The sequence below is a fragment of the Camelus bactrianus genome, chromosome 5 (assembly GCF_048773025.1).
Source record: "Camelus bactrianus isolate YW-2024 breed Bactrian camel chromosome 5, ASM4877302v1, whole genome shotgun sequence".
Lineage (NCBI taxonomy): Eukaryota > Metazoa > Chordata > Mammalia > Artiodactyla > Camelidae > Camelus > Camelus bactrianus.
Genome location: NC_133543.1, coordinates 10,066,335 through 10,090,638, shown reverse-complemented (window position 1 = coordinate 10,090,638; position 24,304 = coordinate 10,066,335). Strand labels below are relative to the sequence as shown.

Here is a 24,304-nt window from a genome sequence, read left to right as displayed (position 1 = left end):
TTAAACCTAAGTTTTCGTTATTTGATATAAGCAAATACACGCGGTGTGTGCGGTTTCCTTCATTCGCTACGTGGAAACATGCCGTGCACACGTTTCTCTCAGGACTGTGTCTGGAGACCCCTCCAGCATGGTCGGTGCTGGCCTTTCTCTGCTTTGAGCTGTGGTCCCCCCGCCTTGTGACGTGGTGAAGAGTCTGGTGTTCACATCATTTCCTACTTTCGTGAGTGTACAGAGTTGGGTAGGCTCCTAGAAGGGGAGTCATGGGTGGTTCCCTGGATGTGGGCGACTTCCTGATGCTCTGTCATCCCTAGGTGGTCACGGGCTCCGGCCGCCAGGAGGCGCAGAAGACAGACGCCGAGTACCGGAAGCTCTTCGACCTGGCGCTGCAGGGCCTGCAGCTGCTGTCCCAGTGGAGCGCTCACGTGATGGAAGTGGTGCGCTCTCCCACTTGGACTTGGAAACTTTTCTGCAGCAACTTCGATCTTTGGATCAAGAACAAATTGGCTTTGGAGGGAGGGTATAACTCTGGTAGAGTGAATGCTTAGCATGCACAAGGTCCTGGGTTTGATCCCGAGTTCCTCCATTAAAAAAAATTAATAATAAATAAATAAATAAACCTCCCCCCCAAAAAAAAATTAGAAAAAAAGAAAAAGAACAAATTGGCTTTTTACCTTTGATACTAGAAATCAGAATATGTACGAATTTAAATGTTTCTCAGATAACTCGATGTATATTTCATTTACGTATGTTACAAATACAGGGCCGTATCTTTTTTCTTTTTCATTTTTCAGTTTTATTAGAATTGTTACAATTTGACTGCACATATGCAATATATCGCATGTAAATATATATACACAATATATTGCACATATTTTTAAAATTTACATATATGCACTGTTTACTGTTTCTAAGAACATTTAGAGCTTTAACTTTTTTAACTTACATAGTTATCAAAAGAATAAAGCCAACTACAAAATAAGAATTAATTGAAAAAGATACATACACTCCACTATTAGCAGCAACATTATTTACAATTGCCAAGATATGGAAGCATCCTAAGTGCACGTCACTAGATGGATGGATAAAGAAGATGCAGCATATACATGTAATGGAACACAACTCACCCACGAGAAAGAAGAATATTTTGCCATTTTCGTACAGGGCCTTATCTTTTAAAACATTGACAGAATTAAATTTGTACCATTATGATGATGTTTAATTCTCAGTTATTTAAACAACAGTCTGTGTAGTTCCAGCCATCAGTTTCTTTTATTTAGAATTCGTAGTTCCTGATGCCATAGAAAGATTTGGATACCCATGTCATAGGAGATTTTCCCTTTTTTTTGTCTAATTTGATCAGACACGGATTATTTTATTTGGATGGGTATCTGATCGTATGAAAGGCCGGGTCTTTTAAAAGTGGTGATGAAAGGCTTATTGTAGTCTTGGACAGTCTACACAAAACGTCCGGGCCATTTTACCTGATGTAGTTCTTAAATTCCTAATGTATTACTTCAGCCTGAAGTCATGTGGCCAAAATGTTCTGCAGTTTTATGGAGATGGACCGTGTGTGCATATGTTGTGTGTGTGCATATATGTGATGTCTGTATGTGCAGGCTCATGCGTGTGCACAGGGAGTGTGTGCATGTGGTGTCTATGCGTGTGGGTGTGCACGTGCACCTGTGTGCATGCGTGTGGGGTGTGCGTGTGTGTGAGCACGTGTGCCTGTGCATGACTCTCAGGCTCAGCAAACATTAGAAGACTGACCTTTGGTGGCTTTGGCGATGTCCTGGGGTGGATTCCGCATTCAGTGTGGCTGTCTCCCCTCTTTTTTGCCCACACCAGTATTCTTGGAAGCTCGTGCACCCCACGGACAAGTACTCCAACAAGGACTGCCCCGACAACGCCGAGGAGTACGAGCGCGCCACCCGCTACAACTACACCAGCGAGGAGAAGTTTGCCCTGGTGGAGGTGCGCTCTGTCTGCCTGCCTCTCACTCTGGCCTTCCGCTGTCTTCCCTCCCCAAAGCAAACGCAGAAACGTGAATAAACGGCCAGTTTTACGTCCTCGTGTCTGTGGAGGGCAGCCCTTTGCATCTGTCATGGCTAGCAAATCAGAGAGGAAAAGAGGTTGTGGGTTCCTGGTCTCCACGTGGACCCCCGGGGGCAGGTCAGGGCCCGTGTGAGCCAGAGCAGCTTCAGGGTGTCACACGGATGCCAGGGGGAGACTCCGTTGTGGCTGTGCGGACCCCAGCTCCTGGCCCTCCCGTGTGTTGGCCGTGGTTCCCCCAGCTCTGCATGGTCTTCCTGACCCTTTTGATGAACAGTTCTTAATTTCTGTGCCAAACATTTTCTTTCCTTTTGGAGCTGTGCATTTCCTGCTTCGTTTAAGAAGTCTTTGCAGACTCCCAAGGTCACAAAGATAGTCTCCTACGTTGTCTTCTAATGCAAGTCTGCCTTTCACATTTAGATCTAAAATGCGCCCCAACCCCCCAACTGCTTGACTTGCCACCTCTGTGGTGAGTCAGGTGGCCGTGCCTGGGTGGATGTGTCTCTGCTCGTGTTCTAATCCGTTGGTCAGTTTGTCCTTTCCTGACGCCCCTCTGTCTTAATTACAACAGTGAATTGTAGGTTAAAGCAGGTCTTTCTGTCTTCAAGAGTTCCTTGACTGTTCTTGCCCTTCGTGTTTTAATACACATTTTAGAATCATCTTTTCATATCCCAGGGAAACCCGTTGGAATTTTTCATGAGGATATGAATAAACCTATGTAGGTCACTTTAGGAAGAACTGACACATTTATAACGTTGTCTTTTATGAATATGCTGTGTCCCTCTAATTGTTAAGATTCTCTTTAATTTCACTTTTCATCTGTAAAAAGCTTGCACATCTTTTATTAGCTTTATTTCTAAATGTTTGATATTTGATGGATTAAGTTTGTTTTGGTTAATCACTGGGGTTTAAAAATCAAAATTATTTTTTGTGTCTTTCCTTGTATCTACCAACTTGTCCAAACTCACTTACTAATCGTAATGCAGTATCCATAGATTCTTTTGGATTTTCTCCTTACATAATCGTATCATCTGGAAATGATGACAGTTTTATTTCTCTCTCTTCTTCCCCACCCCCATCACACTGGGTAGGATCCCTCCTCATCACATAGAAGGAGGCTCCAGGCATCTTTGTCTTGTTTCTCATCTCAAAGGGAATGCTTTCAACAATTCACCATATGATGTATGTGTTGTAGATCCCTAGTAGTGAGCCTTCATCAGAGCGAGGAAGTTGCCTTCTATTCCTTGTTTGCTAAGAGATTTTATCCTGGACAGATATTATTTTTCTAAAACACTTTGTATCCATTGAGACAGTTGTATGACTTTTCTCTTTTATTCCATTAAAGTAGTGGATTTACATTGATAGGATTTTTTGCATCAGGTTTGATGTTAAGCCAGCCTTGCATTCCTGGTATAAACTCAACTTGATCATGATGTAGTGTCCTCTTTATATATATATATTGCTGGATATATGTTGCTAATATTTTTATTTGGATTTTTACATTAAAGTTAATAAGTGAGAGTGGCTTTTAATAATACTTTTTTCTTTTAATGTTTTATTTGAGAACACTGTTAGATTTACAGAAAAATTGCAAAGATAGTACTAGTGAATTCCCATATACCCACACCCATTTTCATTAATTACTAACATCTTACATTAGTATTGTTGCATTTTTAATAAACCAATTTTAATACATTATTGTTAGCTGAAACCCATGCTTTATTCAGATTTCCTCACTTTTCCCTAATGTCCTTCCCCTGATCTGGGTCCCACATTACATGTCATCACGTGTCCTTTGGCTCCTCTGGGCTGTGATGGTTTCTGAGACTTTCCTTGTTTGCAGTGGTCTTCATAGTTTTGAGGAGTACTGGTCAGTGTTTTTAGAATGTCCTTCTGTTGGAATTTTTCTGATGCTTTTTTCATGATTATGCTGGGGTTGTAGCTTCTGGGAAGGAGGACCACAGAGCTGAAATGCTGTTTTCATCACATCATATCAAAGGTCTGCGCTGTCACTGTGATTCATCACTGCTGGTGTCGCCCTTGCTCACCTGGCTGAGGGAGTGTCTGCCATGTGTCTCTGTGGTGAAGTTACCCACACCGAGCACCACCACCCCCTTTCTATAGGGTGCTTTTGGGAAGGAAAACGCACTGGGCTTAGCGCACACCTAAGGAGTGGGTAATACTCCTTTATACCCTTCCGTTCTATTTCTTGGATGCTGGCTTCATAAAATGGCTCGTGGAGCACTCCCTTCTTTCCTGTTGTCTGTGGTGGTTTGTATAAGATGTTATTTTTTTCCTTAAATGTTTTCTCGTATTACTGGTGAAGCTTTTCCTTTATGGGATGGTTTTTGAAACTTTTAGTTTCTTATGTAAGAGTGTGCAGGGGGTAGCATATAGCTCAGTGGTAGAGTGTGTGCCTAGCATGCACAAGATCCTGGGTTCAATCCCCAGTACCTCCATCAAAAAACAAAATCAATGAATTAAACAAACCTAATTTACCCCCCCAAAATTTTTTTTAAAAAAGTGTGCAGATTTTCTGTTTCTTCTAGTGTCAGTTTCTGTAAGTTGTATTTTCAAGGATTTTTAAAGAATCTTTCTAAATTTCCTAATTTTTTGCCATGGTTTTTTTGTTATAATTGGTTTTCATCTTATTTTGGCAACACCTTTTTTCTCCACACACCATACAGCTCACCCATTTAAAGTGTGAAATTCCGTGCTTTGTGGGGGATGTACTCACAGAACAGCAGTCACAATCAAGTCTGGAACCCTTTTACTACCTCACAAAGAAACCCGCACCCATTAGTAGCCACCCCCCCCACTCTCCCCTTCCTTTGGCCTGTGGCAACCACCAGTCTGCTTTCTGACTCGGTAGACTTGCTTATTCTGGACATTTCCTATAAAGGGAATCATGCAATGTGTGGCTGTGATTGGCTTTCACTTAACAACGTTTTCAAAGTTCACATGTGTGTCGGTATTTCATCCTTTTCATTGCCAAATAATGTTCCATCCTATGTGTAGATCACGTTTTATTTATCTGTTTGTTAGCTGATGGACATTTGAGTTCTGCTTTTTCACGTAGGAGTGATGCTGCTGTGAACGTTTGTGTGCAGGTTTTGGTGGGCTTGTTTTCGCTCCTGATGACACACTTGGAGTGGAATTGCTGGGTCATATCCATCTCTGGACATGAAATAGAGAATTTGCCTTTTTAAATGGAATTTTTCCCTTTTTTTTTTTTTTTTGGTGGTTGTTATTAGAAAAGCAAACAAATCTCCAAAGCAAACAGATAAAACATGTATGTTTCTCTGTAAATAAGGATAGTACAGTGTCTCTGATGCCATCACAGAGATGAAGTCTGAGCAGTGCATTTTCTGCCAGCCTTTTTCTGCATATTAAATCACTGTGTCATTACTGTTGAACAGATGGGATTTGGGCTACCAACTTGTAACTTCTTTTTTCTTTTTCAGATAATAACTCATTTGCCTTCCTAAATCTTTTTCTTCTTTTTCTTTTGAAGTCTTTCACAGAGAGATACACCCTGATGGATTCAGAAGTGTTTTGAGTCAGTTATCAGATGCCCCTGATAGCTCCAGGCCAAGCAGATCCATCACTGCCCTCAAGGCAGTCGTGGTCTGATGGGGTCAGACCCAGGAGCAGGGACAGGTGCAGAGCAGGAGGCCAGGAAGAGGCCCTGTGCACGGGGGAGGCAGCCTCCCAGCGTGTGCCAGACCTGTGGAGCTCGGCTGTCACCCTCCAGCACACTGAAGGTCACCTGTCACCCCTGCAGGTCATCGCCATGATCAAAGGCTTGCAGGTGCTGATGGGCAGGATGGAGAGCGTGTTCAACCACGCCATCCGTCACACCATCTACGCCGCGCTGCAGGACTTCTCCCAGGTCACCTTGAGGGAGCCGCTCAGGCAGGCCATCAAGAAGAAGAAGAACGTCATCCAGAGGTCAGCCCTGCCGCACACACCTCCCTGCACATCTTCATACGCATGCTCAGTGCACTTATCATCAACCTCCATCCGCCCCTTTGGTGAATTTCCTCTAAATGTAATGCATTGGATCCAATTCTTAACCTGAACCGCCCACAGTGAATTAACTGCAGAAGGTCTAAGCAGTCTGGAGACCCAGGGGCAAGGGTGTGTTTACCTGGGGCCTGGGGGTCTCTCAGAATCCATGTGACAGTTCTGTCCAGCAGGCCTGTAGGGACACACCGGCCAGCATCTCACCTCCCATCTTGTGTGGTTATCATCCGTTCCTTTTGGCCCTTCCTACAAACTGGTCAAGAACTACGTACATATGGTCAAGCTCCTGTAGCGACTGTGAGCTAGTTTTCTTTTAATGTGTAGCTTTATAAAGTCTTTCAGAGACATTTTTGCACAGTGTAGCTCACAGGGGCTCACACAAGTGTTGATTTCACTTTGTCGCTTTATGGTTGATGTAATTGTCACCCGGTATGGTATGACTTTAGCATTACTAAGATTTTCCACTCTGAGGCTTCCCAGTTTTTGTTCCCTCGCCTGGAGGACTTAGTGGAGGCTTTCATGTTTCCAGTAATGCCTCGGTGTTGCTCAACGCTCACTGTGATGCCGCCTCACTAAGTGGGAGGTGTGCCGTGTAGTCTAAGAGTCACTCCGGTCCCCACCAGGTGTTCAGGGTGGGTGCGTGGTTGCCTGTGCTCCAAGGGTGGCGCCTGGGGTGGTCTCTGCACGGTGGAGCCGTGTTGGGGATGGGACCATATTCCAAATGGGTTGGGGACACAGGTCCAGTCCCCACGGTTGTGTTGGTGACCTCATGTTCAAGTCAGAAAATGGGATCAGTCACAGGGAAGTTGAGTTTCAGGTCTCGGTGAATGTTTGTGTTTTATACACTTGCTGCCCTTGGCATGACTCAGTGTTTAGGAAATCAAACATCACTTCCGGGCTAACTGGTGCAAATTGCAACTACATTAGCTCTTCTGGGGCGAGTAATGTCCCCAAGAAAACAATCTATTTTTAAAGTTTCATGTTGGTCCATTGCCACATCCCCTGAGTGCCCCCGGAGGAATTCATGTGTAAGAGCTGGCTGTGTGTTAGCTGAGGACATGCCGCCAGCACTGGCGTCTGCCCTGACCACTTGACCGGGCGGGTTAGTGTCCTGCAGGCCATTAGGAAGACCGTGTGCGACTGGGAGACAGGGCACGAGCCCTTCAACGACCCAGCCCTGCGGGGCGAGAAGGATCCCAAGAGCGGCTTCGACATCAAAGTGCCGCGGCGCGCCGTGGGACCCTCCAGCACCCAGGTTCTCGTGCCCCGCTCCCCTGCCTCCACTGTCCCCTGGGTGGGCTGACCCTGAGCTGAGGGCGCGGTGGGGTGGCTGGGAGTGAAAGGACCTCAGGCAGGTCAGGTTATTGCCCGTGTTTCTTCTCGTTTATGGCCTGCCCGAGTGACTCTGGAGCCTAGACACCCTACATTTCAAGGGTTTGGTCATTTGCGTGCAGAACTTTATGGACTGTGTGAACACCTGTCCTAAAAAATGCGGGTCAAATTCTACATGCTAGTGTTTATGCTGTGTTTCCTGATGGGTGCTTTAATGTCATGATAATAGTTCTGACATTGGATCTAAAAATGATCATTCCTAAAGATAGAATTTGGGGAAAATTGAAAACGGCTTTGGCGTGTCCCCAGTCTTCAGTTCCCTCTCCTGGCTCGCTCTGCCCCTCCTGCGCCCCTTCCCCTTCCCCTTCCCCGCCCCCGCCCCATGCAGCTTTCCTCCACCCCTCTTACCTGGTGTCACAGGCCCTCTGCTTTCCCCTCCTGTCTGGGGGCTTCGCACTTCTTACTCGTGTCTCTGTGTCGGGGGCTTCTCTCCTGCCAGGCTTGCAGGAATTCCCAGCAGAGCACGTTGCTGGCTCTGGACCAAACCGCTCGGGCCCCCGGGGCGGAGGCGCTGCGGCGTGGGGAGGATGCTGGCGCCCTCCGCGCCCTCGCTGCGCGCCCGGCCGAGCCGCGCGTGACTAACGCTGTCTCCCCGTCTGTCTGTCCCCGTCTGTCCGTGTCTAGCTCTACCTGGTGCGCACCATGGCGGAGTCCTTGCGCTCCGCCGAGCTGCTCAGGCAGCTCAAGTCTGTGGGCGCGGAAAGGCTCTTGCATGTGGTTAACGCGTTTCTGAGGCAGTCCTACACCTATCCGCCTCTTTTAACCTTCGGTGGTAAGCTACTGTTTGTTTTTCTTGTTGACGTTTGCGGCACGAGGTGAACCGCTCTGCTCCGAGTTCTTGGTCCCCAGCCGCAGCGACCCGGCCGCTCCGATGGGCGCCGCCGCCCCGTGAGGAGGCGCGGTGGCCGCGGGGCAGCCCCTCTCTGGTTGACCTGCGTTTGTGTAACTAATGTGCCATGTGTATTTTTCTCCCCCGCCGGTGTTTCCTTGGATAACGCAGCTTTACATGGTGAGAACCATGCTAGAGTCCCTCATAGCAGACAAAAGTGGTTCCAAGAAAACCTTGAGAAGTAGCCTGGAGGGGCCCACCATATTGGACATAGAAAAATTTCATCGAGAGTCATTCTTCTACACTCACTTGATAAATTTCAGTGGTAAGGGCTACTGCTGACCAGCACCCGGCCTGGCATGTTCTAACACCACTAACACCGCCTAGAAAGCTTCCGCCTGCCTGGCCGTCCCCTGCTGCGGTCCCTTCCTGCGCCCAGGTGGTGACACGTGTAACCTGCGTGGCCTTCCCTCACCTGTCGCTTTAAATGCCCAGCGGGCCAGGGCTCCCTCCATGTGGCGTGGCCCTTAGAAGGCTGAGGCCCCTGGGGCCAGGGCTAGCTCAGTGACCTGGATGCAGTCTGAGTAATCCGCACTAGGTCAGCAACACAGGCCAATGTAACCGTCACCTGGCTGGCAACCCAGGCAGTAAATACCAGCAGCCGCCCCAGCTGCCGTGTGTGGAAGGTGGCAGGTGGCCCGACAGGACAGCCTGTCCGGGGATGACCGGGGCGCCCTGGGGGTGCCCTTAGTCATCATGGAGTCGCCCACGTTTCTTCCTGTGCTGCAGCCACGGGTTCAGAGACGGAGGACTCTGCCTTGGCTGCGGGCACTGCAGATTAGAGCAATAGTAAGGCTGTTGTTTTCCACTTCACAGAAGGAAGGAAACATTTGTTTTCCATCTGTCTCTGTTTTGCACTGAGACTGCATGTCATGCTGCATCTATATCCCAAGTGAAATAAAGTAATCCTGTTTTTATTTCTCCTTTTTAAAAAAGGACATTTTTTTTTTCCACCTAGTCCCGCCAGAAGGCGCGCAGTGTTGATGAGGTCCCATAGCTGGGCGCTGGTGTCAGGGCCGGACGCTGACTCTGCTCTGTGTGTGAGCGAGAACAGGCACGTCCGGGTGGCTTTGCCCGCAGCCACACGTTGTGCGAGGCGCTGGCGGCCATTCCCCACTCGCGTCCACTCCCCGGGCTCAGGGCTGAGAGCCTGGCCCTCCCCCTCGCGTCACCGCGTGGAGTCTTTTCTGCTTGCGGAAGACTAACGTGGTGTCGTCTGAATCCCTCAAGAGACGCTCCAGCAGTGCTGTGACCTTTCGCAGCTGTGGTTCCGAGAATTCTTCCTGGAGCTGACGATGGGCAGGAGGATCCAGTTCCCCATCGAAATGTCCATGCCCTGGATCCTGACGGACCACATCCTGGAGACCAAAGAGGCCTCGATGATGGAGTGAGCGTCCCGGGGGCCCGTCCCAGCCTTGCATTTGTGGTGGTCCAGGCCCTTGGTGGCACTGGGAGGTGGGGGAGGGCTGGCTGTACTCAGCACTCGTACTTGGTGGGGTAAGACTTCCGAGATCAGTGCAGGGACCAGGGGTCTTGGCTTCAGAATGAAGTCAGGTGCTCAGGCAGGAGCAGTGACGCAGGGGATTGAGTCCACGGTGTCCTGGTGCTGGTGAGGCCTTTGGAACTTGGCAAGTGGAGAGGTGGCGTGGCCTCTGAACCACATGAATTTGGGCAGGGAAGTGTTCACTAAACATTTTTGTTTAGAGTTTGGGGCCCAGGGTCCGGGCAAGGGGTCAGAGACCGAAAATCTGAAGTCCATGGAGGGAAAGTAATAGAAAAGTGCAATGTCGCGGGGTGGGCAGACTGGGGCCCCGGCCAGCAGTCCTCCTCCCAGTCTCCTTACCTGTGCTCATCAGGAGGGTGGCCTTCCCTCTGTCTGCAGCGACCCTGGCATCTTCCAAAGCCTTAGAGGCCTTGTCAGCCTGTGTCTGACCCCTGGGGTTGCACTGGGCCCGCTGCTTACGTGCCTTGAACCCTCAGAGAGCCCTTACCTGGGGAGAGCCCTGGCCTCCGCCCTTTGCCCTGGGGGAGGGGAACTTTTGGCTACACCAGCCATGCTTGGGGTCAGCTGTAGGGCCCAGGGGGACCTTCATATGTTTTTAAGTCAGATAGTCTGTTCTTAAAAATAAGAAAATGACTCATTTTTATGGTTATAAAAAATACTGCAAATTGGGGTAAGAGTCTTTGAAATGTGATAATCGAGAAGATGGAGTCATAGGAGGCCCTGGTGGCCCTACCAGGTGCCCGGGGCCTGGCTCAGGCAAGCGCGTCCTGCTAAGGGGAGGCCAGCCTAGGGGGGCCACCAGGAACCGCGCCTGGCGTTGGGAGTAAGAGACTGTTTTTCTTCATGAGAGGAAAACAGTGAAAATACATCTCGTGGGGACTGAGAAGGCGGCGGGGCTGACCCTCCCCCGTCCCTCCACAGGTATGTCCTCTACTCGCTGGACCTGTACAATGACAGCGCCCACTACGCCCTCACCAAGTTCAACAAGCAGTTCCTCTATGACGAGATCGAGGCAGAGGTGAGGCCCTGGCACCTCTAACAAACTTTTTTAGTTTCTTTTTCCCCTGAGTATTAGAGGGAGCAAACTGGCTTTATAATACAAGGACATTTAGACGGTGGAATGCACTTTTGACATAAACATTTCTGGGTGAAATCTGTGCTTTGGGCATCTACACAGGATGATGGGGTTCTTACAATGTCAGCTCTTGGGGGACGCCTTTTTCACGTCACACACATTGTAAGCACTGCGTATCCTTGGCAATCTTCAATTATGAATACAATCTAGAGCGGGGGCTCTGAACCACCCCCTATTTTATTTCTCGTTTTAGCTTTTTAAATTGTTTCTATTGGCGGGGGAGGAATTAGGTTTTAATTTATTTATCTTAAATGGACGTACTGGGCATTGAACCCGGGACCTTGTGCATGCTAGGCGTGCACTTTACCACTGAGCTACACCCTCCCCCTTCCTTTTAGCTTTTTGTTTTTCCTTACTATAAATAATGCTTTGATGAACTTCCTTACCATGTAACATTTCAGTTGTGTTGGATTATTTCCTGAGGACACATTCCTATAAATGGAATTATTAAGTCTATGTACAGGCAGCAAAGGAGAGAAATCTTATTTTCTAGCTTAAGATAAAAGAGAATTTGGGGGAGGGTGTAGCGCAAATGATAGAGCACGTGGCTAGCACGCACGAGGTCCTGGGTTCAATCCCCAGCACCTCCTCTAAGAGTAAATAAACCTGATTACCTGCCCCAATTTTGAAAGATACAAGAGAATTTAACCTCAACAGATTGCATTATTCAGCTGGGTCCCCTCCTTGACATCCTCACAGAGACCACAGGAAACGCTTCTTCGGGGAGATGTCACGGGCTCCCGGGTGAGGCAGGGTGGGCCAGGGGCAGAAACCCGTGGGTCCTGGGGCAGCTCTCTTCGGAGCACACGGTGTCCTCATCACAGCTGGGGGGTACGAACCCCATTTATAAGTGAGGATGTGATTTTAAGGGTGGTGTCACTGGACTGTGTCCACCAAGCATCTCCTGACCCACCTTGGAGCCCAGAGCAGCTGGCGCTCCCCCCAGGGAGGCCACAGGTGGCAGCTCCTGGGAAACGCAGCCTGGCACTGCCCCCGGGGCGGGGACCCCGAATGCGTGCACACTAACCCCGTGAGAGCAGCGTAGGATGAACAGAGACTTTCCCGTCTTCCTTTGTATGTGAGAGAATGGGAGCATGTTTCACCATCAGTAAGAAAGGTTCTGACATTATTGTCAGTGGTCGTTTGGTGGCCACTCGTGGCCACACTGTGCATGTTTAGTCTGCTGTTGGGCCATAAGGTTGTTTCTTGTTTCTCTTTTCTCATAAGAGCCTTTGTTGGTTGCCGTAACAGAAGGTTGGGTTTTTTTGTGTTTTGGCTTTTGCTTTTTGCTTTTTTAAATTTACATTCCCAGAACTTCTTTATCTTATAACTGGAAATTTATACCTTTTGCCTGCCCCTCACCCTTTTCTCCCGTGCTCCATCTCTGGCACCCACCAGTCTGTTCTCTGAATTTATGAGTTTGGGGTTTTTTAGATTCCACACGTGAGATCATGCAGCATTTGTCCTTCTCTGTCAGACTCCTTTCACTTAGTGTAATACTCTCAGGGTCCATCAACGTTGTCAAAAATGGCAGGATTTCCTCCTCTTTTATGGCTGAGGAATATTCCATTTTAAATATGTGTGTGTATGTGTATACACACACCACTGATTCTTCATCCATTTATCCATCACTGGACACTTAGGCGGTTTCCATATTCTTGGCTGTTGTGAATAACTGCAGTGAACACTGGGGTACAGTTATCATTTTGAGTTAGTGTTTCCGTTTTCTTTGGATAAATACCTAGGAAGTGGCACAGCTGGATCAAAAGAGTTAATTTCATGCAGGCTTTCTTTTTTTCCAGGTGAATCTATGCTTTGACCAATTTGTTTATAAGCTGGCGGACCAGATATTTGCCTATTATAAGGTTATGGCAGGAAGGTGAGTCTGTGGTATAAGATCTTGGGCGATTTGATCTGACATTTCTGTTAAAATTCACAGCAGATGAAAAATGTCCTCTCTTCCTTCCCTGCTAGTTTGCTTCTTGATAAACGGTTACGGTCCGAATGCAAGAATCAAGGGGCGACAATCCATCTCCCACCGTCCAACCGCTACGAGACGCTGCTCAAGCAGAGACACGTGCAGGTGAGCCAGGCCTCTCCTGGGCGTGGTGAGGCTCGGAGCCGGCAGGGACATAGCGGGGTTTTCTTGGCACTCCCCAGGTTCTGGTAGATGTCGTATGTTATATGGCTGCGGGAACATCCTTAGAAGGAACTGAGATTTTAAAGACAAGCAGTTTCTCTTGGATAACCTGACACACATCGGAAACTGCCCGGGGCGGCTCCTCTCCAAGAGCCCAAAAGTCAGAGCTTAAAAGAAAGATGTGGACACTGGTCAGCTCAGCGAGGCAGAGATGAGCGTTTTCTTGGCCAGCACAGAGAGTAAAGATACAGTGCTTGTTTTTTGTTTCTTTAAAAATAATATATGCGCATCACCAAAAGTTAGGAAAATTCAGAAAACAGTGGGGAAAATTTCATGTAATCCTGTGTACTGATCACCACCAATTCATATTTGGGAACATTTTCACCAGGGTTTTATCTGTATTTTTATGTTATCGAAGTGATGCTCTGGTTCACACATGTTAGGACTCTGCGGTAGAGATGGAGTGGTGTCCTCATCTTCATCCTTGTAACCTGGGGGGTGAGGCACACGCAGGCTGCTCCGTGCTGGGAGGTGGCCCTGAACTTCCCCTTATGGGGGGGGGGGTCCCTGACAGACCCAGGTTCTTCAGGGTACCTGGGGAGGTTTGTGGTTTCTGTCCATGATGTAAGTGTAAATTCAGTGCAGGGATGCTACAAAAGTCCTTTACAGATTTGACGGACCTGCAGAATTTCAGCTCTAGGAAAGTAAGGCATTTGATCATATTTTCATGTAATTTGTCTTATCCTTTGTAATCAATTTCTGGGGATAAATATGTATTTTCTTCTATTTGTTTTTTTTTTGTTCCCATGCTCCACCCTCCATGTCCCCAGCTCCTGGGCAGGTCCATAGACCTCAATCGTCTGATTACGCAGCGCGTCTCGGCCGCCATGTACAAGTCCCTGGAACTGGCGATTGGGCGATTTGAGAGTGAAGACCTGACGTCAATAGTTGTAAGTGCCCTCCCCTTTCTCGGGCCTCGCAGATTTGGGGGAGAGAGGCTGCAGGAGTGGAGCTACTTTTACTTTTGTCCTGATTGATAAGTTGACCCAGTGGTAAATTGAGCTTTTGCCTAGAAATCAAAGGTGTGCCCTCACTGAGCTTGGCCTGTCCTTGGCATCTTCTTTTAGCATCTGCTCTTAGTATTCACAATTCTGAATTGACTTCAAAGAATAAATCATTACACCTTACTATGGCAAAAAATATGGCAAAAGAATGAAGGAGGAAAGTTTTAAAAATTGAAAAGAAACAGAGACAGACAAAAAGGATTGAGAGAAAATCATGTAAAAGATCCAACACACGTATCACAGACGTCCCTGAGGACGAAAACCAAAGCAACGTGAAACAAATATTAAAAATGGTATCTCAGGAAATGGTATCTTTGATGAGATGAAAAATGGAGTGTGTGTGGTGTTTGTGTATATATATATATAGAGAGAGAGAGAGAGAGAGAGAGAGAGAGTGCGCACCTGCATCATGTGCCTGGGAGAACTGACCCAAGGTGGCCAACACCGAGGAGTGTTGTACTGAAAGTACTGGACTTTAAAGGAGAAGGAAAGTCCCTTGGGTGTCTGAGCAGTGTGATCAGGGACAGAAAGTCCAATCGCCAGCAGGGAAGGAAGTGCAAATTAAGGATTTGGTGCCATTTCAATCTTCCAAGAGTAAAGGCTGCAGGCAAGGACTCCAGGAAGACTGTTCCTTCCTGAGAAGCAGCTTCTGGGGTGGGGGTGTCCCCTTGGGGTGCCCTCTGGGCAGAGAGCATCTCTGTTGGGTGGCGGTGAGGGAGCCCTCCAGCGCTTCCTCAAGATCCAGCGTCTGTCTGGGATCGGAGGCCCCCAGGGGCCCCTCCTGCAGCCTGGCTTGGTCTGGGCCACAGTATCTTCCCTGGCCTTGGTCTTACATGATTCGGATGAAAACCGTTGGTTGAGGCTTTGACCGAGGCCCATGCCGCCCAGTACAAGTAGAATGCAGCCATGGAGATCATTTTAAACATCACATTAGAAAAGGAAAAGAAATAGGGGACATTAATTTTAATAGTCTATTTTATTTAACCCACTATGCCCCCAGATGAACAGTTCAACACACAATCATTGTAAAAGCACACTGACGTGGGTAGCTTACATTCTTTGCTTTCACACTCGGTTTCTGAAATCTTGTGTCTCACGCATGGCACACCTCACTTCAGACCAGCCACATTCTCATTGCCTTATGTGGCTGGTGGCTGTGCGGTGGCTAGTGCAGACCTGGGCAGGTTGGTGGACAGTCAGTGTGACGGCCTGGGAGGCCCACTTTGAATGTGCTGGCCTCTGTGGTGAGGCTGTGCTTTGGAATACCTTCAGGTGCCTTAGGGACGCCGACTCAGGCCAACACCTGAGGACACACGGCCTCCCAGCGCGTGGCTGTGGACACATCCTAGTGCTCTCTGCCCTGTGAGGGGGTTGGAGGCCAGCAGTAGACAATAGGGAGTTGACCGCAGGGGAGAAAGGACAGTGACCCTAGGGGTACAACTGTGGAAAGGAGGGCGTTGCAGGAGCAGTGGAGAGGACGTGCTGAATTGGGGTGTGGGCAGCAAGCGCGTGTCCCCTGCCAGGCCCCCGTGTGCTCTTGGCCTAGCCCTCAGGCCCCACGGCACAGCCCCTGGCCACCCACTCCCTGCTCTGTCCACCCCCATCCCTCTACCGCTGCCCGCACAGGGGGTGGAGGCTGCCGCACGAGGCCCGGTTCTGTCCTCACACCCTGTCTCTGGTCCCGTAGGAGCTGGATGGCCTCTTGGAAATCAACCGCATGACCCACAAGCTGCTGAGCAGGTACTTGACTCTGGACAGCTTCGACGCCATGTTCCGGGAGGCCAACCACAACGTGTCGGCGCCCTACGGGAGAATCACCCTCCACGTCTTCTGGGAGCTCAACTATGACTTCCTGCCCAACTACTGCTACAACGGCTCCACCAACCGGTGAGCTCGCCGCCTCAGGGATGGTGCTGGGCGCCCCCACCAACGGGCATCTAGCAGGATGGTCTCAGGGCCTCCACCCTGCCCCCCCGTCCCCCATCATTTCCCGCGTCCAGGGTGCTCAGGCCCTCCTGGTCTCCCGTGTGTGCAGGTGCAGCCGTGGGCCAGCCCGTGGGAGTGTGGCGGTCGCGGCTCGGGCGGACTGCATGGCAGGGCCGGGGCTCCCGTCCGGAGCAGCCCCTGCGGCCCGGGGTGGGACCCGTGCTGCCCGTGGACGGCGGCTGCCGGGTCTGCACTTTGAAGTCTGCAGACGGTGGAACGTGCTGGGCGCCTCTCTTTTTGTGGTTCTACTCTGAGATGTTGGGGCACATGAGGGTCAGCTGGTCAGCCACCCACCTACCATTTTACTCCTCTACTGAGCAGCGCAAAGCAGCCCACTGGGTGGGTGGCATGGCTGCTGGCCGCAGGGTCGTGCGGTCCTGCCTCATGAAGCAGCTCATGTCCTGGGGTGGCCCTGGGGCGGCCCCTGCACTCTGGGCGTCCACCTGCCTAAGGCTCGTCCTCCCTGCGCCCTGTTCTGTGTCAGCACACGCCAGGGACACGCAGGAGTGTGCATGTATGTAAGAGAGTGTGTGTTAGTGAGTAATAGAGAAGTGGGGGAATATGAGTGATGGTGGGTGTGTAAGAGACAGTGTGTGCGTGTATGTGATGTCTGTGTGAGTGTTATTACCACTGCTTAAAAGTAAGTGTCTTTGGCTTTTACTTTGCTTCATTACTGCATCTCAACATCCCACCACGTGTTGGCTTAATCATGGCTGATATCTAGGCCTAGATTTTTGTGCCTTGATCCAGAGGGACTGAGCTTTGAACCTGAGGGCAGAAGGGAGGCCCTTCTGCAGCCTGATCATACCTGCTGTTGCCCTCGTCTGTCTGGGACCAAGCGTTCGTTTTCTGGTGGGGAGGCAGACCTGTTCCCGGTGTGTGGAGCTGTGCATCAGAGCCATTGGCCAGGCCCCTGGGAGCAGAGCGGACACGTGCTGTGGCCACAGCAGCCACAGGTGGAGAAGCCTCCTTGGGTCAGGGGTCCCCATGGCTGGCTGGGTACAAGCCACCGGAACCAAACTTGAGTGACCACGCATCCCTGTCAGCTCTCTTTTCAGTGCCCACTTTCTTGAAATAGGTATTTTTCAAGTTGTTACAGAATTAACTGAAAAAATATTTTTATTATGCAAGTAATGCTTCATAATTGTAGAAAAACTAGATATCATATATATATATACTTATATACATGGAAATAATTAAATTCCTAATGATTTCCATTGTAAAAATGTCTTCTAGAGTTTTTGCCATACGGTCAAATATAATGTACACTTTTTATCTTGCAGAAATGGTTGTTACTGGGGACACTGTTAAATACACATTGTTTCTCCACGTCATAGATCTTGGAGAAGAGCACGCCATGTTAGCGAAGGTGTATATATGCTTGTACTTCTGAAAATCTGTTTAAGTTATGGCCAGTGTTTGCAAGATTTTCGTTACTTTGGTTAGTCCGTTTGGAACCTTTAGAATGAACTTCTGTTACGTCTCTTAAGTCATTTTTGCCCAGAGCTTAGAACTGGCATCTCCAAAGGTGAAATGCAGCAGAACCCCAGTGTTGGCAAGTCCAGAAAATGTGTTATAGTCGGGGCGGTGGGTGGGGCAGAATCAGGCCACACAGGGAGCTGTGATTTTTTTAGTATTACTTTGGATTGCATATTTGATTGTCTAGCATTTTGTCTCCCTTTTAAGGGATTCCCAGAGATACTGCAAAAGGAACAGTTGAAGTGTTCTCCGGGCCCCTTTTGTGCCCACTGCATTGCATGCATACATTGCCCACCTGTCCTGGTCAACTTGGTGACAATAATTAAGATGGGCCGAGGCCTCAGAAACACCAGGAGCCTTGGGAGGACTGCGGAGGGACACGTGAAATTGCCATGAGGAGGAATGTTGGCATGCGCTGTAAACCCTTCTGTTGAATCACTGTGTTTTCTGAAGGATGCTTCGGGCATCTGGATGGAAGCTGGGTGAGGAGTGTGCAGTTGGGGAAAGAGATTCTGAGGCTCCGCCCTCTGAGCTGGGCCCACGTGGGTGCCCTCACCCCAACTGCAGCTGCTGATAGGGAACAGCCCTGCTGTCCAGGGCCACCTGTCCTGCTGGCGGCAGGAGCCCCGATGTCAGAGCCGAGGTGGCCAGAATTCAGGTCAGGACCTCCGTCTTCGGTTCCCAACATGATATCTAACGTGAATGTTGGTGAGCAGAAGGCTGCCTTCGCCTGGTACTGCGCTGGGAGCCCGCGGGCGGGTCTGCAGAGCCCGCCCAAAGCCCAGGTGCCTGGAGGCCAGGCGATCGCTCGGGAACCCAATGTCACGTGTGTCAGAGCTGTGAGCTTAGCCTGTGTGCTGGCTGGGACCAGCATGATATAACCTCAGCCTCCTGACGCCCAGAGACCTGGGGTGCAGTTAGGGCAGGCACACACCAGAGCAGCGCTGGGGGCCCCCCCTTTGCATCAGTGCCAGCAAGAGCCATTCTGTATTTTTAGCGCATCTTTCGGGGAACCCTTAATGCTTCATTAGCTGGAAAAGGCTTTTTGTGTGTCCAGAGTGAGAACCGCAGTGTGCGCCCAGTGTTTTAATTCCCGCCTCAGGGTTTCCCGAGAGCCGCTTGCAGGAGCCCAGGACTCCCTTTGTTGTCTGGCGTGTCTGCTTGTTTTGCTGCTTATTTCTGATGCATGAGTTACGCCTGGTGACTCTGGGAGGGCGCTTAGGTGGCCTGTGACTGCAGTGTAACCTGTACAGCTGCTCACCGCAACAGTGCTGTAGCCTTGGCAGTAAGCCAGCAGCTGGGCTCAGAGTCGGGCCTCTGGCTGGAACAGCACCGAAGGCGGGTGTGCCCTGAGTGGGGTGTGGTGCTCCACGAGGCTGTCCCACCGCTGGCCGTGCTCAGGGTGGTGGCTGTGAAGTTTCTCCACTGGCGTGGTACCATTTTTCTGTTTGAAGTTGGTAAGTAATTTATGAGGAGATAATTTGAGACTTTAAATAAGCTGTTTCTTGTTAAAACTTGACCCACTGATTTCAGCACCTGTTGGTGATTCTCACCCAAAGCCGTTCTCACTGCGGCGGCTGAACGGTGGTGATGTGGGAGCTTTTTCCTTCCATCTACAGATGGTAGTTGGCATTCTGCTGTGTGCGCTTGTTAGTGTTTGTTTATTTGTTCATTTATTATGAGTGAGGACTCAGGGATCCCAAAGCGGGGTTATGATCTGTTACTGGCGTGAATTGATTTTGTGGCTCGAGTCGGCCGTGTTTTGGCCGGTGGGATCCCCTCCCGCCTCGTCTCTGTCTTCTGGGCTGTCCCCAGGGCTCTGCAGCCCTGCTCTGCCTTCTGCACCACAGGAGCTTCCAGGTTCATCTTGGAATTCTCCTACCTTATCCTTGAAATCTGTGATTCACCAGGATTCCTTTTAATGCAGAACATTTTAAAATTAAGCCAAGCCTGCGTGTTAGGTATGTCCTTGCCTCTGGTCCCTCTGGGACTCAGGGAAAGGACTTCTCTGGACTCTTCCCACTAGTGGTGTGGCCAGCAGTCCCCGGCCTGCAGCCACATCCCTCCAGCCTGTCTCTGTCTCTGTCACTACGTGGCGTTTTCCTTCTGTGTCTGTGTCCTCTTCCTGTGAGGATGTGAGCCCTGCTGTACTGGATTAAGGGCGCACTCTGCTCCAGAATGACTTCATCTTGACTAATCTGCAACAACCCTGTTTCTGAATAAGAGTGCATTCTGAGAGACTGATAGTTAGGACTGCAAGTTCTGTTTTGTGGGGACACAGCTAAACCCCTCATGTTTACATGTGCCTCCTTCTGTCCAGCTGTCTGTGCGTTAAAGCCGTGAATTCACACTGCGGTTGTCAATTTCCGCTCAGCACCGCAGGCTTCGGTTCCATTCTTGTAACTTCTTTCTACACTGAGGATTCTTGTTTCATCTTCTTAGTGTATTCACTCATTTGCTCAGTTCTAGAACGTGCAGAAAGTAGCTTCAGAATTACTGACCCTACCCACTGCAAAACGCAAACCTACTAACTGGCACTCAATATTTGTTTCCTTTTTTTTTGTCTTTAGATTGAGAAATACATATGGTCAAAACATGGTGTTTAACAGTTGTTTATGGGGAGAGAGGAGGGTGTAGCTCAGGGGTAGACCGCGTGCTTAGCATGCACGAGGTCCTGGGTTCAATCCCAGTGTCTCCATTAAAAAAATAAATAAACCTAATAACCTCCCCCCAAAAATTTTAAAAATAAAGTTGCTTAGGATAATGGAATATCAGAGTTTGGATTTACTTTTTTGCCTCAAACAAGTGGGAATCTGCACACAATTCATGAAGCAACTGTTTTCACTGGATGTTCCCCTGAGGGAAAGGAAACAAGGGGTGTGTACTCTGACTTCCCTGGCTTTCTGCCTGGAAGCACTTTGGACATCTTGCTCTGTGGAGGAGACGGATTGGAAATCGAGGAAGCCGAGACAGCTGGAATTTGCAAGGCAGATTATGGGAGAGGAGAGAGGTGGGCAGAGAAACAGCTCCTGAGACCAACTTAGGGGCCCTTTTCAGTCTTTGCTTGAATTTTAAACTCCGTGCACAAGAGCAGCTGCTGTAGATGGAACAGTTCCCAGAGCTCACTGGGCGTTGCCTGCAAGAACAGAGAAACCTCGCTGAGCACTGGGCACTCGAGAGAGTTGCCAGAAGGGCCTATCTTAGTACCAGCCCTCGGGGAGTGACTGCCCTCGGGGAGTGACTGGATCCAGCCAAAGGATCCAGCTGGCTTGCAAGCAATTTAACCATCTGCCCACAAACACTCAACACTGTTTGAAGGATGATGACAAAATCCAGCCACTCAGCAACATGCCGCTTCTGCGCAAACGCGCTCAGTGCTGCGCTGCCTCCCCTCAGATGCGCGTGTTCATTTCATGCGCTGGTGTTGTTTTGACAGTTACATCCTTTGTTAATTTCTTAAAGTGCAATATGTGTTAATCGACTTCTTAGAATTTAGTAATGAGCAAATCTGTGTTTTTGTAATCGATGCATAGTTGTTTTGCAATGTTGTGCTAGTTTTGCGTGTACAGCATAGTGACTTAGTCATATATATATATACATATTTGTCTGTTCTTTTTCAGATTCTTTTCTACTATAAGTTATTCTAAGATACTGAATATAGTTCCCTGTATTATACAGTGAGGCCTTTTTGTTATCTATTTTACATACAGTAGTTAGTATCTGCTAATCCCAAACTCCCAATTTAGCCCTCTCCCCACTTCCCCTTGGGTAACCATAGTTTGTTTTCTATGTCTGTGAGTCTGTTTCTGTTTTATATATAAGTTCATTTGTATCGGGGTTTTTTGATTCCACGTACAAGTGGTATCATACGATATTTGTCTTTCTCTGTCTAACTTCACTTAGAATGACGATCTCTAGGTCCATCCATGTTGCTGCAAATGGCATTATTTTATTCTCTTTTATGTCTGAGTAGTTTTCCATTGTATAGATATATCACAGCTTCTTTATCCAGTCATCTGTTGATGGACATTTAGGTTGCTTCCATGTCTTGGCTGTTGTAAATAGTGCTGCTGTGAACACTGGGGTTATGTATCTTTTTGAGTTAGAGTTTTCTCCAGATATACGCCCAGGAGTGGGATTGCTGGATCATGTGGTAGCTTTATTTTTAGTTTTTTAAGGAATCTCCATTACCATTTTCCATAGTGGCTGCACCAAACTACATTCCCACCAACAGTGTGGGAGGGTTCCTTTCACATTTTTTTAATCGTGCATCTTTGCAAAAGTTATATGTTTAAACGAACCCTTCTGACTTGAAAGTGTTAGCAGATTTTGATGCTTCTGCTTTAAGATCCAAGCATTTGATTTTCAGTGGCTCCTAATCCGTCATGAAGCCAGTTTCTTGGCCCAGCTAGTGTGCTTATAGACTCACCTCCTATTAGCACGTAACCAGTGACCTGAGTGACCGCGTCACTGCCCCATCTGCCTTCCTGCTCCAGTGCCCGCATCACTGTGGTGTCCAGAGGCCCAGCCAGGCCTGAGCGCCTGGTCATTCCCAGTTGTCAAAGGACTGAATTAGGCTTGAGGTGGTTCTGGTGCCAAGTTTGGAGACTGTTTACGTGCTGGACGGCCCTGGTGTTCTCACTCTGTTCCTCACCTTTGTATACATTTCTCATACTTTAGAGTATTTGTGTCTCAGAATTTTCCTGTGTGATAATTACGTCAGTTAATTGGGAGGACGCTTTAATTGATGAGTGATAGGGAAGTTCTGAATTTTAAAGAACGACCATTAAACTTTTGATTTTCTTTCTTTCTTCTTTTTCTTTTTTTTCTTTTATTCTGTGTAGATTTGTTCGGACAGTATTACCATTTTCTCAAGAATTTCAAAGAGATAAACAGCCAAATGCACAACCCCAGTATTTGCACGGATCAAAGGTAAGTTCTTTTGTGTTTGTATTTTGAAGTTTAGTTTGAATCAGTTTAGTTGCAGTGATTTAAATGTATCACACCATGTGTAAAATGTTACAGTTCCCTTCTGCTGGCCCCTTTCTGACAAGTAATGTGGTGCTGGGCAGCCTTCTGGCCACGGAGTGGGTGTCGGGCTGGACCCAGCCTGACCGCTGACACCTATGGAAGTGAGATGATTGGCAGATTTAAAGAATTCAGAACATCAAGCCAAGAAAGTGTGTGGAAGAGGCTTGGGGTCACATTTGTGACGGAGGGGCAGGGGGCCCGGCCAGGTGTGACACTTTGAAGGGAGGAGCTGAGGTGGGAGGGGGCACACGGGAAATAGCTGACACCCAGAGACCACAGGCACGTGGGCACAGGACGCCCACTGGCTCCTGAGATGAGGCACATGTCCGGGCTGACGGCGGCCAGGTGTGCAGTGGCAGGGACATTATTAAGCGTTAGTATTGTGAATATTTAAAGCACTCTTACAATTTGATGAGAGACACTCTGGTTAAAAAAGAAGAGAGCCAGATGCAATGAGCAGACCTTTCCCAAAAATGTAGTAGAAAAATAAAAATAGGTCCCAGCCTCACCAGTGATTGAAGAAAAAGATACGACAGCAGTGAGACGAATTTTGCCTCTCAGATCAGAGAAGGCTCGGGGAGGGAAACTGCGTTAAGTGTGGCCGCAGGAGTGCACGTGAGACCGTGTGATTCGGGGCGGCCATCTGCCAGCGCTCACCAGTATTTAAATGTTCTCACTGGTGGGAAGCCGGACCCCTGAGGAAATAAATCACTCGAGTACAAAGTAAGATCTGTTACCGGCGTGATACACAACATTCTCATAAAAAAATGGCGGCAAACTCACTGGCCACCAAGAGCACTAGGACAAGGTTCTGTCCAGGGGATGCAGTGCCATCACTGAAAAGGAGCACGCAGACCCTGCCGACGGGTCATGGGGCGCAAAGAAGTCAGCCTCCAAACAGAATGGTCCCGAGATGGGGATGCCCTCAGGGGAAGGCTGTGCTGGTCGGTTTCCCTGGGTCTCCACAGCCTCTGGCCGGCCTCCTTCGGGTCTCTGGAAGGATGCAGTCCCGGGGAGAGGTGGTTCTGAGAGAGGCTCCCACCCTGGCACTGCTGGCCACCGTGGGGTGAAGGGCCCCTCGGCAGCATTCCCTCCGGGAGCACTTGCACAAGGAGGCAGCAGCGTTTCCGCTTCTGTGCGACAAAGCCGTGAGCCCACGGGGTCCCGAGGCGCCGGGGGTCCCCCTTCACACCTTCCATGTCCACGGTGGGTGCTGCAGGCTGCCTGCAAAGCAGGTGTCCACCTGGAGGGAAGGAAAGAATAAATTATTCTTTTTAAAGCAACCAGTAATGACTGAACTTGACTGTAGGATTTCAGCCTGTTTGAGAAATTACGTTTGTGTTATTTGTATTCTCACAGCCTAAACCAGGACTTTTTATTAGAGTGTTTGGACTCATAAAAAAGTCTAACAAGTTTGCATGAACAATGCTGATGTTGACTGTTCCTCTTACATGACACTTCTTTTGAAGATCAAAAAGAGGCGGAATGCCAAAGCCCAGTGCCGTGGAGCTGAGCCGTGCTCCTCGTGAGAAGGCGCCGTCTCTGCGGTGCGAGGTGCGCCGCGCACTTAAGGTGCTTGCGCCTGTGAGGCTGTGGGATGCACGGGAAT

The 24,304-nt window shown here is 49.0% G+C and overlaps 1 protein-coding gene across 1 annotated transcript in view; it reads left to right on the top strand.

The window, feature by feature from the left end:
- CYFIP1 (cytoplasmic FMR1 interacting protein 1) overlaps positions 1–24,304 on the top strand; it is a 93,606-nt gene that overhangs the window by 50,620 nt on the left and 18,682 nt on the right. Inside the window, 15 exon segments of the mRNA XM_074363398.1 lie at positions 312–434; positions 1,846–1,971; positions 5,834–6,000; positions 7,183–7,330; positions 8,092–8,275; positions 8,278–8,389; positions 8,391–8,430; positions 8,432–8,621; positions 9,587–9,743; positions 10,782–10,878; positions 12,798–12,874; positions 12,970–13,078; positions 13,966–14,085; positions 15,887–16,086; positions 22,509–22,596. Of these exon segments, the coding sequence (XP_074219499.1) occupies positions 312–434; positions 1,846–1,971; positions 5,834–6,000; positions 7,183–7,330; positions 8,092–8,275; positions 8,278–8,389; positions 8,391–8,430; positions 8,432–8,621; positions 9,587–9,743; positions 10,782–10,878; positions 12,798–12,874; positions 12,970–13,078; positions 13,966–14,085; positions 15,887–16,086; positions 22,509–22,596 (1,938 nt within the window).